We start from the raw sequence: 12072 nt of genomic DNA, 5'->3' as shown, positions 1-12072 counted from the left end.
GTAGTAGTTCCAACAATTAGGACCAAGTATTTAAACATATGAGCTTCCATGTGCTCATTCAAACCACTGCCACTCCACACTATAAAGATGACTGGCTTGATCTTGGACAAGCAGTCATAGCTACTGTGAGTTCATAAGTAGAGCAACCTGACAAGTCCAGAGATACTGTTTCACTCCAGTCCTCCTGACCTCTGGTTCTTAGTCTTTCCATCCCTTCTCTTGTTGTGGTCGCTGAGCCTTAGGAGCAAGTGGTGTAGAATAGATGTCCTGTTTGCAGCTGAACTCTCCATAGATCCTTTGCCCTTTGACTGTCAGTTTCTGCGTTAACCTCCGTCCACTGCACATAGAAACTTCTCTAATGAGGACTGATAATTTCTGCACTAATTTCAGAGGACAGTTTAATACTTTGTCCATTTAGCAAAATAACAGTAGTAGATTCATCCCTTGGGTCTATAAGCTCCCTAGCCATTGTTTCTTAGTGAGATTTATAGTACTTAGTGTAAAGTTGGCCTTAAATCCAGTTAAAAAGAAGCTGGATACAACCATAGCATTTTGTTCCACTGTTGCACCCATGGGCATATCTACCCATGCCAGTTGTTACTGTAGCTCATGTGGGTTCACAACTGGGTAAAACTGTTGATGACTCTCCCCCCCCCCCCCCAGCTTCTTCTAGTAAGCTAGATGAAGGCATACTTGAAATCACAGTGCCAGGGAGGTGAGGACAGTCTCCTAGAAACACATCTTAGTGAGAAACCTTCTCTCTAAAAATCCAGGTAGAAGGCTGGAGAGATGCTCAGTGCGTAAGAACACTGGCTGCTCTGCCAGAGGAATCCAGGATCCATTGCCAGCACTTCATGGCAATTCACTGTCACGTGTAACTAATCTAAGAAGGTTTATCATCCATTTCTTTCATAGATTCTTGTGTCTGCAGTTACTTCCTAGGTGCCTGTGTGAATTGGAACCATGTTAATAGAATATTTTATGTTTTCTTAGAATGATAGATGAAAATTTGAAGCTAGGTTTTTGGTTTATTTCAGGTTTTTTTGTTTGTTTTGGTTTTTGGTTTTTTTTCTTTTTTGTGGGGTGGAGGGTGGGTTGGTTGGTTTGGTTTGGTTTTTGGTTCAGGTTTGGTTTGGTTTGGGTTGGTTGAGACATGGTCTTGTTTTGTAGTCTAGAGTACTCTCAAACTCGCTGTCTTCAGCCTTCCTTTTGCCTGGTGTTAGGATTGTAGGTGGACACCCTCAAGTCTAGCCTGTCTCGAGCTGTGTAATCTTCCCAGTCATCTTATGTCTGTTCTAAGACCTTTTACGAGACCCATCTTTCTGTTCTTCAGAGTTTAACAACTCTTTTCTGGATTCCCTGGGCTCAGATGAGGACTCTGGAAATGAGGATGTTTTTGATATGGAATACACAGAAGCTGAAGCTGAGGAGCTGAAAAGAAATGCTGAGGTATGGTTGGTGACACTGCCTGTGTTCCTTCTGTCCCTTCTCTTTAGAGACTCCTTCAATGTAGCACAGCTTCTGCCTCTCAGCTGCTGTCAAATGCATCTCCATCTTCTCTTCTCTTTTGCTCTTTATTTCTTCCAAACAAAACAGAAATACATCCTGACTGATGTTTTTCTTATATAAGAACATGTATGTATATCCATATAAATGAAGACATAAATATATTACATTACCTTTAATTTTTCCAAGTCACTACTAATGTATCTTTATATTTAGTGAATACTACTCATTCAGTTAATTCTGTAATAGTAAACATATTGGTATACCCTCCTATATTTTTTTTGGTTGTTTTGGGGGGTTTTTTGTTGGGGGTTTTTTGGGTTTTTTGTTTTGTTTTTTGTTTTGTTTGTTTTGTTTGAGACAAGGTCTCTCTTTGTAGCCCTATCTATCCTGGAACTTGACCTCAAACTCACAGAGATCCACCTGGTTCTGCCTCCCAAGTGCTTGAATTAAAAGTGTATGCTACCATGTCCAGCATCCTTCTCTCTGGTTGGTTGGGTTTTTTGTTTTGGGGGTTTTTTTTTTTTTTTTTTGGTTTTTCGAGACAGGATTTCTCTGTATAGCCCTGGCTGTCCTGGAGCTCACTTTGTAAACCAGACTGGCCTCGAACTCAGAAATCTGCCTGCCTCTGCCTCCCGAGTACTGGGATTAAAGGCATGTGCCACCACGCCCGGCCATCCTTCTCTTTTTGCAAATAATTACTTTTTCCCAAAAATACCAATTACTTGGGATTGTACTCTTTTAGCACACAACTATTATTAGCAACTATTAATATATTATTTTGTCATTCCCACCTTCATATGTGCTTTAAAATGTTATAACCTAAGCAATGTTTTTATTCTGCTGGTTAAATACTATTCACTTGACTTAGTGTCTCATGCCTATAATCTCAACACTGGGGAGGCTGAAGCACGAAGATCCACCAAAAAGAGATCAAGACCATCATGGACTACAGAATCAAATCCTATGTCCAAAGGGGGAAAAGATTATTCACAAGTTCTTTTGTTCCATTTTTTAAACTTTATTTTGTTTTTATTTGTTTTTTATTTATTGTATGTATATAGGTGCTCTATCTGTATATGGAGCATATATATACCAAAAGAGGGCATCAGATTCCATTACAGATGGTTGTGAGCCACCATGTGGTTGCTAGTAATTAAACCCAGGACCTCTGGAAGAGCAGCCAGTGTTCTTAACAGCTGAGCCATCTCTCTAGCCCCTTGTTTCTTTTTTAATCTCCTGTAGTTCAGACTAACAAAGAACCAACTATGTGCCGATGATAACCTTCTGACCCTAACCTCTTGAGTATCAGCACTGTAGACTTTGTCACCACTCTCTGTCTATGGAGTGCCATGCTGACCCCAGGGCTTTATGTAACTAGATAAACAATCTACTAACTGAGTCTCATCTCCAGCCTGAGCACTTTATTCTAATGTCTGCAGTCCTTTAAATGAACATACTACTTAGGTAATTTTTAACTAACACTGAATATTTAAGTTAATGTTGGTGGTGGTGGTTTTTGAGAAAGGTTTTGCTATATAATAAAGTCCAAGGTGGACTAAAATTCAGACCCTTCTGCTGAGTACTGGCGTTACAACATGCTTCCCCATACAGCTTCCATTGTTGATTATAATAAATGGTGTGTTCAGCAACTATGTGTGATTATAGTGTTCTCCCCATTTTGAATTTCCTACTTAAGATAAACTTCCCAAAGTAAAATAATTCATCAAAATGTATGAATTCCTAATGGTTTTTGTTTGGTTTTTTTTTTTTCAAGACAGGGTTTCTCTGTATAGCCATGCCTGTCCTGCAGCTTGCTCTGTAGACCAAGCAGGCTGGCCTTGAACTCAGAAGTCTGCCTGTCTCTGTCTTCCTAGTGCTAGGAGTAAAGGCTTGTGCTACCACTGCCGGCCACTAGTAGTTTTTTATTTTCCAATAGCTGTATTCCTTCTTCAGGTTTGACTTTATTGTATATCCTATAGTGTATAAATTTCACTTTTAATTTATTTTATTTTATTGACAATATTTTAATACAGTATTTAAAATGTAGAAATCTATCTGTAATTTTTGCAGTAACATAGCAACTTTTCATTCTGCTGTGCAGGAAGTCCATAACTGAACATAACTTTCTGTAAGGTTATAGTTATACATTCATGTAGATTTGAAAAATAAGCTAATATGTTGCTAATGGGAATAATTTTCCTATAAAGTTGAATAACATAAGTGATCTACCACGAGTAAGTCAACTTATTGCATATATGCTAACATCATCATTATAATGTTACAGTGAGTAATTTAATATACATAAAGTATACCTTTTTTGAAAATTTTGTGTGTGCATGTGTACGTGTGTACTCTGTCAAGGCCAGAAGAGGGCCTCGGCACCCCTGAAGCCAGAGTTTGATAGACAGGTGTGGTGCCTGTGTGGGTGCTGGGAACTAAACTCAGGTGCTGTGTAAGTACAGGATGCTCAGTATTTACACACATGACTGCTGAGCCATTTTTCCAGTCCCAAGTATATTCCTTTCTTTTACTTTTTTTCTTAGGACAATTCCTAGGGATAGGGGTCCTGTGCTGAGGTTTATAAACAGTGTAACCACTGAAGTTTTTTACTTACTTTTACTATACTATGCACTCAAGATTATCTATATCACCTGTGATTAACTTAAAAATCAGTATTTTACGTTTATTCAAATGAAGAGTTATGTCCACTTTTGTTTTCAGACAGGAACTCTTCCTCATTCCTATCGGCTCATCAGTGTTGTCAGTCACATTGGGAGCACTTCTTCCTCAGGTAAATGGACGTCAGTCCTGACTTCCCCATGTGTTAACAAAGCAGCCACCACTTGCCCCACTTGTTATTATTTGCATGTCTTTGTTAGGTGTAGGTTGGCTACTTTAAGGAAAACTCATGAGACTAAGGATGGGATTGATAAAGGGCTTGCTTACTAGTGTGCAGGAAGCCAGCCCTAGGTTTCTTGCCCACCACTGTATAAATGTGAAGGTGGGATACACATCTCTGATCCCAGCATTCATAGAGTGGAGGCAGGGAGGTCAGCAGTTCAGGACCTGTCTGAAGAAACTTCATCTATATAAAAGGGTAGGAAAAACATTAAAGTATTCTTTTTTTTTTTTAATGGTTTTCTGAAACAGAGTTTCTCTGTGTACCCCTGGCTATCCTGGAACTCACTCTGTAGACCAGGCTGGCCTCGAACTCAAAAATCTGCCTGCCTCCACCTCCCAAGTGCTGGAATTAAAGGCATGAGGGACCACTGCCCAGCTTAAAGTACTCTCTTAAACACAGTGCAAGTTGGTGTGACTATTTTGGTTCTTCTATTCATAAATGATGATAAATATTCTCCTGAGCAAATATATTTATTAGAAAATTATCAACCTGGAAAAATGATTCAGTGGATAAAGTATTTGCCTTCCAAGCACAAGGACTAGAATTTATATTCCAGCATCCACATAAAAATCCAGTGACCTGTCTGGAATCCTAGCCCCACATTAGGCAGACAGAAGGAATTCCCCAGGGTAAGCTAGCTAGCTAGCTAGCTGTGTAAGTGAAACTAGCAAGCTCTGAGTTTAATAAGACACCCAGCCACAGTAAATAAAGAGAGAAGTGATTGAGGAAGACACATGTATGCTCACATGCAAAAACTAAAGTAAGAAGCTGGCTTTCTGGGTTTGGTGCATTTCTGTCACGCACGGAACAACTGAGAAACTGAGAAGCAGCATGGTTAAAAAAGAAAAAAGAAAATAAAAAGAACCTCAAGGCCTTGTGAACCTCATAAGTGAGTGCAAGGTTAACCAAGACCAAGCTTCCTAAAGACACTCTGTCTCAAATGGCCAAGAGCCAAAATATAACTCTGTTGCGGAGTAGACATACAAAACCTATACTTTTAATTCTCTGTATTTTTTTAAAAGAAATATTGCGCCGGGCATGGTGGCACACGCCTTTAATCCCAGCACTTGGGAGGCAGAGGCAGGTGGATTTCTGAGTTCGAGGCCAGCCTGGTCTACAAAGTGAGTTCCAGGACAGCCAGGACTATATAGAGAAACCCTGTCTTGAAAAACCAAAATAGAGAGAAAGGGAGAGAGAGGGAGGGAGAGGACGGGAGAGGGCAGGGAGGGAGAGAGAGAGTGGGTGAGTGAGTGAGAGAGGGGGGAGAGACGGGGGGGGGGAGGAAGAAAGAAATATTGCTGAAGCTGATAATAATGAAGTCAAGATTTGCAAGATTTGTTTCTCTTTCTCAAACTTCTGGTAACTGAGGAAAAGATTTATTTTGAAAAACTAGAATTTTCTGAATTTCTGTGTTTCAGGTCATTATATTAGTGATGTGTATGACATTAAGAAACAGGCATGGTTCACTTACAATGACCTGGAGGTCTCTAAAATCCAAGAGGCTGCCGTGCAGAGTGATCGAGATCGCAGCGGCTATATCTTCTTCTATATGCACAAGTAAGCACCCCAGCAGACAGCAGCAACAGGCTGGAGCCACTCGCACTCTCTGACTGGTGGCTTTAGAGTTTCCTGTCTTTGCTTAGTTAGGGTTTCTCTCCTAATGGTTCCTCAGAACTCCCGAATGTTTTCTCTGCTCACATTATCATCGCATAACACTATCTGGGAATTATACTTACAGTGGCTGTTCTGTGGTAGGACATATCTTATTATAAGCTGGTCTTCAGTTCTGTTGGTGAGATCTGATCATGTGACTACAGCTAACTGCTGGCACTTCCTCATTCTCAGAATCAGTTTCCAGGGTTAAGATGCTCAGGCGAGGGAACTGCTGACTTAACAGAATGTGAGTGCCGAGCAGCACTGTGCAAGTTTTATCAATATCCATGTCCTGGTTGCTTTGGTTTGGGTTTTTTCTCATCTGTATTTCCCCCTTCTCATTGGTTTCTGATTTTTGTGGTTTGTTTTTTAAGGGAGATCTTTGATGAGTTGCTGGAGACAGAAAAAACCTCTCAGGCGCTTAGCATGGAGGTGGGGAGAGCTGCCCGTCAGGCTTCCTGAGGAGAACCTTGTGGGTGTCAGCACAAGCTGCACGTCTGTCACTGCCACCCTCCTTGACGTCCTCTGCCCGAAGAGAATTGGGAACTCTGCTTGATGCAGGAGCAACAGCAGCTCAGGGCCAAACCAAAAGAAACTTCAGTCATGTGCAACGCTCCATGCTGTTTTATGGAAGCCTTGGTCTCATCTATAGCTGATTATCCTCTTTTTCTTCTACAAGAGTGCCGCTTCCTTTTGTCTTAGGAATGAATACATACTGTAAATATATATGTGCATACCCACACGCATATACTGAATGGATGGAGCCTTAAAGAGCTAGGATGAGCCACCAGAAGTAATGCTCCTGCGCACAGTGAATGCTGCAGCTGTTTGGCCAAGAAATCAAAGTGTCCAAGCGCATTCATCTGAGATGGTGTGGGGGTGCGCATAGTGTTTGGCTTTTAACCTTGGGGCTTTTTGGATTGGTTTTTGTTTGGTTTTTTTGTTTGTTTGTTTGTTTTGTTTTGTTTTTTTGTCTTTTGAGTGGCTTCACTCAAGTCCAACGTTTTATGTTTGTTGTAAGTAAAGCTCTCTGGGAAGCTAGTTACACTAAAAACAGTTTATTTTCCTTGCAAGAGGCATTTATGTAGCCTGATTTGAGTTTTATTTTTCTTTTGATTTTATGACTCTCATGCTGTTTACATGCAGTTTCCAAACAATGGATTGTTGGTGCTTCCGAGTGTTACAGCCCCACACTTGCTATTTATCATGCCCTTGGCATTTTCTCTCAGATGCCTCCACACGGTGTGTTCATCGTCTTCTTCCGTGGTGTGCTGATGGTAAAGCTAGAAGCTTATATTTTCTTCTGTATCATTTTCCCTTGGAACAGGCATGACCCAATGGATTACAACCTCAATTATAAAAGGTTCAAAGACAGCTTCAACTGGGACTCTGACAGGGATGCTTAGGGCAGGGAAGAACACTAGTCTCTGTCCTGCAGGCAGAGAAAGCAAGGGGCATGCCACTTTTTACAGTGCAGATTCTGGGCCACTAAAGCTAAAAGCTAAACACTGTGTTGCTAGGGTGAAAATAAGTAGTGGGAGGGGATTCCAGGAGCTATCAATCAAAGGTGCCTAGTACATATCTTACTTGTTAGTGCTCCGAGTGAGACCAAGTGTCAGTGCAGTGGCAAGTACTGCATGAGTCACACTGCCCACATGACCTGCCTGGGTAAGCAGCTAACGAAACCATGGAATGAGCCTGGGGGGACCTGTCAGCCTAAGTGTCATTAGGATTGCACAGACCTTAGCAAAATGAAGTCTGCATTTGTTTTGTTCCCTATTTTTTCTTCTATTATTAATGGGAGGGTTACTGTGAGTTCTGAGTTAGGTATGAAACCATATTAGATTTTCAGAAGATGTTAAAACCCATCACTGAAGATGCAGCATCTTTTCTGGAAGAGTGTATTCAGAGAGCTCCAGCCTGACTCTCGGAACCTGGGTATATTCTCACTAATCCCCTCTTCTAAAGCTCTGAATCGCTGGCCTGTGCCTCGGTGCTTTGACTACTGATAAACTATGACTCCTACCATCTACCAGCACACATTGTTATAGTGAATGTTCCAAAGTGGCACGGGGAGGGTGTGCAGCAGGTTACAACAGAGAAAAACATTTGTTTTTAAAGCTAACTTTAAATTGTGTTGTTTCACCTCGAGCAGGAGCCTCCTTTTGTCTTGTTTTTCTTGAAAGTGACTGGTTGTCTTGAGCACCCAGAGTGATGACGGTGTGCTATAGTGAGTTCTCTTGTCGCTACTGGAGAACTTCGAGCAGTTGAAATAATGAGGAAGTTTATTTAATTAAAAAAATAAAAAGGCTCTGCATCGTGGCATGGAGGACAGCAGACATGATGCCCTCAGTCTGGACTGCCTCCCGGGCATCTGGACCGCTTTCATGCCTGCTTGTGTCTCTGTTGACTTAGAAGGCCGTGGCTCAGCACAGAGCCTGATTCCTTTTGACCCCCGTGTCTTGGGCAGGACTTGTTATAAACAGGTTACTCCTTGCAAATTTAGGACTTGAATTTTATGTCCAGTCCACATGATGACCTGTCAGCCTCCCTGCTCCCTTCTTTCCTTTACCTTGACTGCTTGACTCCAGATGGCAATCTCACCTAGACTGTATTGATAGGGTACTGGTTGTTCTAAGGTGGCTGTGTCTATTTTAAAATTATGAGTAAATAATATATTCTCTTTTTTTAATACTGTGATCAAAGAATTGGGGGATAGAACAATTAACATGTTGGGCTAAGAAGGGACAAATTATTAGATAGGAACCGAGGGTGTTGGTTCCCTTCAGTCAGCATAATAACTTTCCTGTATAAAATGCCAAATGTATGGTTATGTTACTTTAAATGACTGAACTAGAGTTTTATAGCAACTAGTACTCTATGCAGTCTTCTCATCTTAGCCAAAACTGGAAAAGAGAATCAACTAAAAAGGTGATTTTTCCATCCCCACTGCCCATGTTATGCAGAGTTAAAGAGCTGCATGTGAATGTTGTTTTAGTAGCCAAGACTATCATTTAGATCTGTAGGGAGGCTAGTGCTCTTGTTTCATAGGGATAGTGTGTGTACACACACTCATAAGCTTTGTCCCAGCAGGAAGAATAAGTAAATACATGAATTGTTTATTTTCTGATTCCAAATTGGTTTCTTACTTTGTATGATCAGGTTTAACGTAAACAGCTCAGCAGTAGCAGACATAGCACATGTAGATGTGTGTACATTTTAAGGTGTAGTGCTTACAAATCGGTTAACTCTGAGGGCAAATATTGGACTTTACTTTTTTTATCTTCTGAAGTGTAAAACTTAGGGAAAAGCTCTAATAGTTCAAACCTCAGCATAGTGACTGAGTTTTTCCCTCCATCCCTCAGTTGCTATGGTGTGGTGTAGACCCATTAACTAAATCGAAGTTCATGTGGACCTTGTACATATACGGACACTTTCAGAAACTTCAGCCCAGCACATGAAAGTTGCATAAAAGTGTCCACTCTTCTGCCTGCTTTATAGTAACATCTCCCTGCAAATACAGCTTTCTGCCCTCTAACACCCTTGTAGTGCATTACTTAAAACTGTCTATATTGTCTTACCATCTGGAAAACTATTTTATTGAAAAAAACTACAGTTTGTTGGCCGTGGATTTTTATAACAGGGGTACTCTGTATGTCGCCACAGTAGACTCCTTGGTGGCTTGCTTTAGTTACGAGATCTGAGCAGTCTCTCATTTGTACACAATTAGGAAACTATACTTTCCATGAGTGCCGTGTCTAAGGTCTGGAGGTTTTAATTATAGGTGTTCCCATATAAACAAACATTTTAATGACAGTTGACTTAAAAGTTACAGATAGGAGATAGTCCTCAGGCCTGAGAGGAAGCTGGATGACAGTCAAGATCCAGGTGTATCAAGCCAGATCAAGAACAAAGGGCAGTTGTCTGAACTAGTCAGTCGGAATAGGAGAGGGCAAGAGGGAGGCCATTGTAGCGTGTGCACCTGCCCCTTGCTTCTTCCTCTTCACACTGCCTCCTCGCCCTCCCTGGCCTCTTGGTAGGGGTTTTCATGCCTGGGGGAGGGAACAAGTGAGGTTCCTGCACTTTGCTGATTGAGCCACTCCCAGGTTTGCTGGCAGCTTTGGCCACGTTATTTGTGAGGTGGCTTTTTTTCCTTTGTGTTCAGAGTGACTTGGGTTCTGATTATTGATGTTTGTGTGGAACGGCGCTTTATCTGTGTTTTAGCAGAACTGTTCCTCTTTTCCTTTAAGGGTTTTCCCTGGTTTTGTTTTCTTTTTAAATTATACGGATTTGGTTTTTTGTTTTGTTTTAATGTGTGTGAGAGACATTAAAGCCTTTATTAACCTCATATTAGTTTGATTTATTTGTTTAAAGGAACATGTTCCTGGGGACACTGGATAACCAGTTTTAAGAGAAAAATCACCTATTGGCTTCTGATTGGACTTCACGTAGCAAACCCATGTTCCTGGTGTTGTCATTTGAGGAGTCTGGAGCTTTGCAAAGGCTCTGGGTTACAGCCTGTAAGCCCAGCTTTGGCCTTAGCCCTCCCTTTTGAGTATGAGGAGGATGAGTGAGTGAAGGTGCCAGATAAACCCCCAGATGCTAATGTCTCCTGGAGTACTTGGCTGTTCATCTAAGGAAAGAAAACTACAACAAGATTCCATGGGTCTGTGGCATGCGTCTGAAGGAATGGGCAAATTACTATTATAAACAAAAGGAGTTGTCACACTGTGGCTCACAGGTACAATTGGACATTTTCATCTGGCACAGGACTAAAACCAGTAATGGCTGCACAAAGCCCTTGAAGGCAGAGTAGAGGCTGCTGGACAGCCAGAGCTTCAATTCTCAAAACAGTCCTTTTTCTTTCTTGATGTTTTGTTGCTTCCATCGAGGCAGGGCAGAGAAGGCAGCGGGAGTCATGCCCAAGGCCTTAGTGAAGTCTTCAGTGGACAGGTGCTCCTAGAAGAGAACCGGAGGGCAAAGGTCACAGTCTTCCCCTGGGTTTGCTCAAGATGAATCATACAGATGTGGCATATGATCAAACAAAAGAGGAACAAAAGCCAACATTGTCAGGAGCCAGGGAAGGGGAGGAGGAGGAAGTGTGACACAAATAAATGTCCATGCAGTCAGTCAGGCCACGTTAGGCTTGAAGTCAAATCTCAGATCTTGGCTTGTTTAAGGAACTTCTGTTATTTCCAGGCTCCTACTCTTAGGAAGTAGGAGTTTAAGTAGGAAGTAGAAGTGGTCCTGGGACCCAGGCTGGGACTTGAACTCCTGAACCCCCTGTTACTACTAACATTACAGGCATGTTCCTCCGGGCACAGTTTTTATGCTGCACAGTTCAAACCCAAGCTATATTCTTAGCCCAAAATGGGAGCTGTTTCTAAAACAGGCTATCATTGTGTAGCCTTGGCTTGCCCAGAACTCATTTTGTAGACCAGGCTAGCCTTGAACTCTTAGAGATGAATTTGCTTCTGCCTTCTGAGTACTTGAGATTAAAGGTGTACACTACCACACAGCTCAGGGATGTTTCTTTTTGTTGATTTTTGTTTGTTGGGGAGGTTTATTTGGTTTTTCTGGCCTCCAGGAGTACTTCATGCGCATGGTACACATATTCAAGCAAAACATCCATACACATAAAAGTAAATAATAAAAATAAGATTTCACCCTCTTCTGGTGCATCTGAAGACAGCTACAGTGTACTTATGGATAATAATAAATAAATCTTTTTTTAAAAAAATAAGATTTCAAAGGCTGGAGAAAATGGCTTGGTGGCGCACTGCTGTAACTCAGAACTTGGAAGATACAGGTAGGAGAGCTCAGTGCTCCAGCACCTGCCTGCCTACTATGTGCAAAGCTCAGTTTAAATCAGGCAGTCCTGAAGTGGAGTTACCCCAGGGGACATTTCTCAGCTCCTAGAGCAGCTACATTGTGCAGCTTTTTTTGTTTGGTTGGTTTTTGGTTTTTTGAGACAGGGTTTCTTTGTGTAGCCCTGGCTGTCCTGGAAC

At 41.6% G+C, this 12072-nt stretch overlaps 2 protein-coding genes across 8 annotated transcripts in view; one reads left to right on the top strand and one right to left on the bottom strand.

Moving 5' to 3' along the window:
* Usp37 (ubiquitin specific peptidase 37) overlaps positions 1-10412 on the top strand; it is a 94214-nt gene extending 83802 nt beyond the window's left edge. For 3 of the 5 annotated variants that reach the window (XM_029478595.1, XM_029478588.1, XM_029478593.1), the window contains 4 exons: positions 1334-1449; positions 4231-4300; positions 5830-5968; positions 6439-10403. In XM_029478595.1, coding sequence (XP_029334455.1) covers positions 1334-1449; positions 4231-4300; positions 5830-5968; positions 6439-6526 — 413 coding nt within the window. In that variant the 3' untranslated portion in view covers positions 6527-10403. Of the gene's footprint in view, positions 1-1333; positions 1450-4230; positions 4301-5829; positions 5969-6438 lie in introns of all 5 variants that reach the window. The other 2 variants (XM_021170821.1, XM_029478596.1) reach the window with 1 other exon arrangement.
* The window catches only part of Vil1 (villin 1), a 31832-nt gene continuing 30118 nt past the window's right edge, over positions 10359-12072 (bottom strand). For 2 of the 3 annotated variants that reach the window (XM_029478604.1, XM_029478602.1), the window contains exon 20: positions 10800-11023. In XM_029478604.1, coding sequence (XP_029334464.1) covers positions 10910-11023 — 114 coding nt within the window. In that variant the 3' untranslated portion in view covers positions 10800-10909. Of the gene's footprint in view, positions 11024-12072 lie in introns of all 3 variants that reach the window. The other variant, XM_021170852.2, reaches the window with a different exon arrangement.

This window comes from Mus caroli, chromosome 1 (assembly GCF_900094665.2).
Source record: "Mus caroli chromosome 1, CAROLI_EIJ_v1.1, whole genome shotgun sequence".
Taxonomy (NCBI): domain Eukaryota; kingdom Metazoa; phylum Chordata; class Mammalia; order Rodentia; family Muridae; genus Mus; species Mus caroli.
This window is presented reverse-complemented; position numbering and strand designations above follow the sequence as displayed.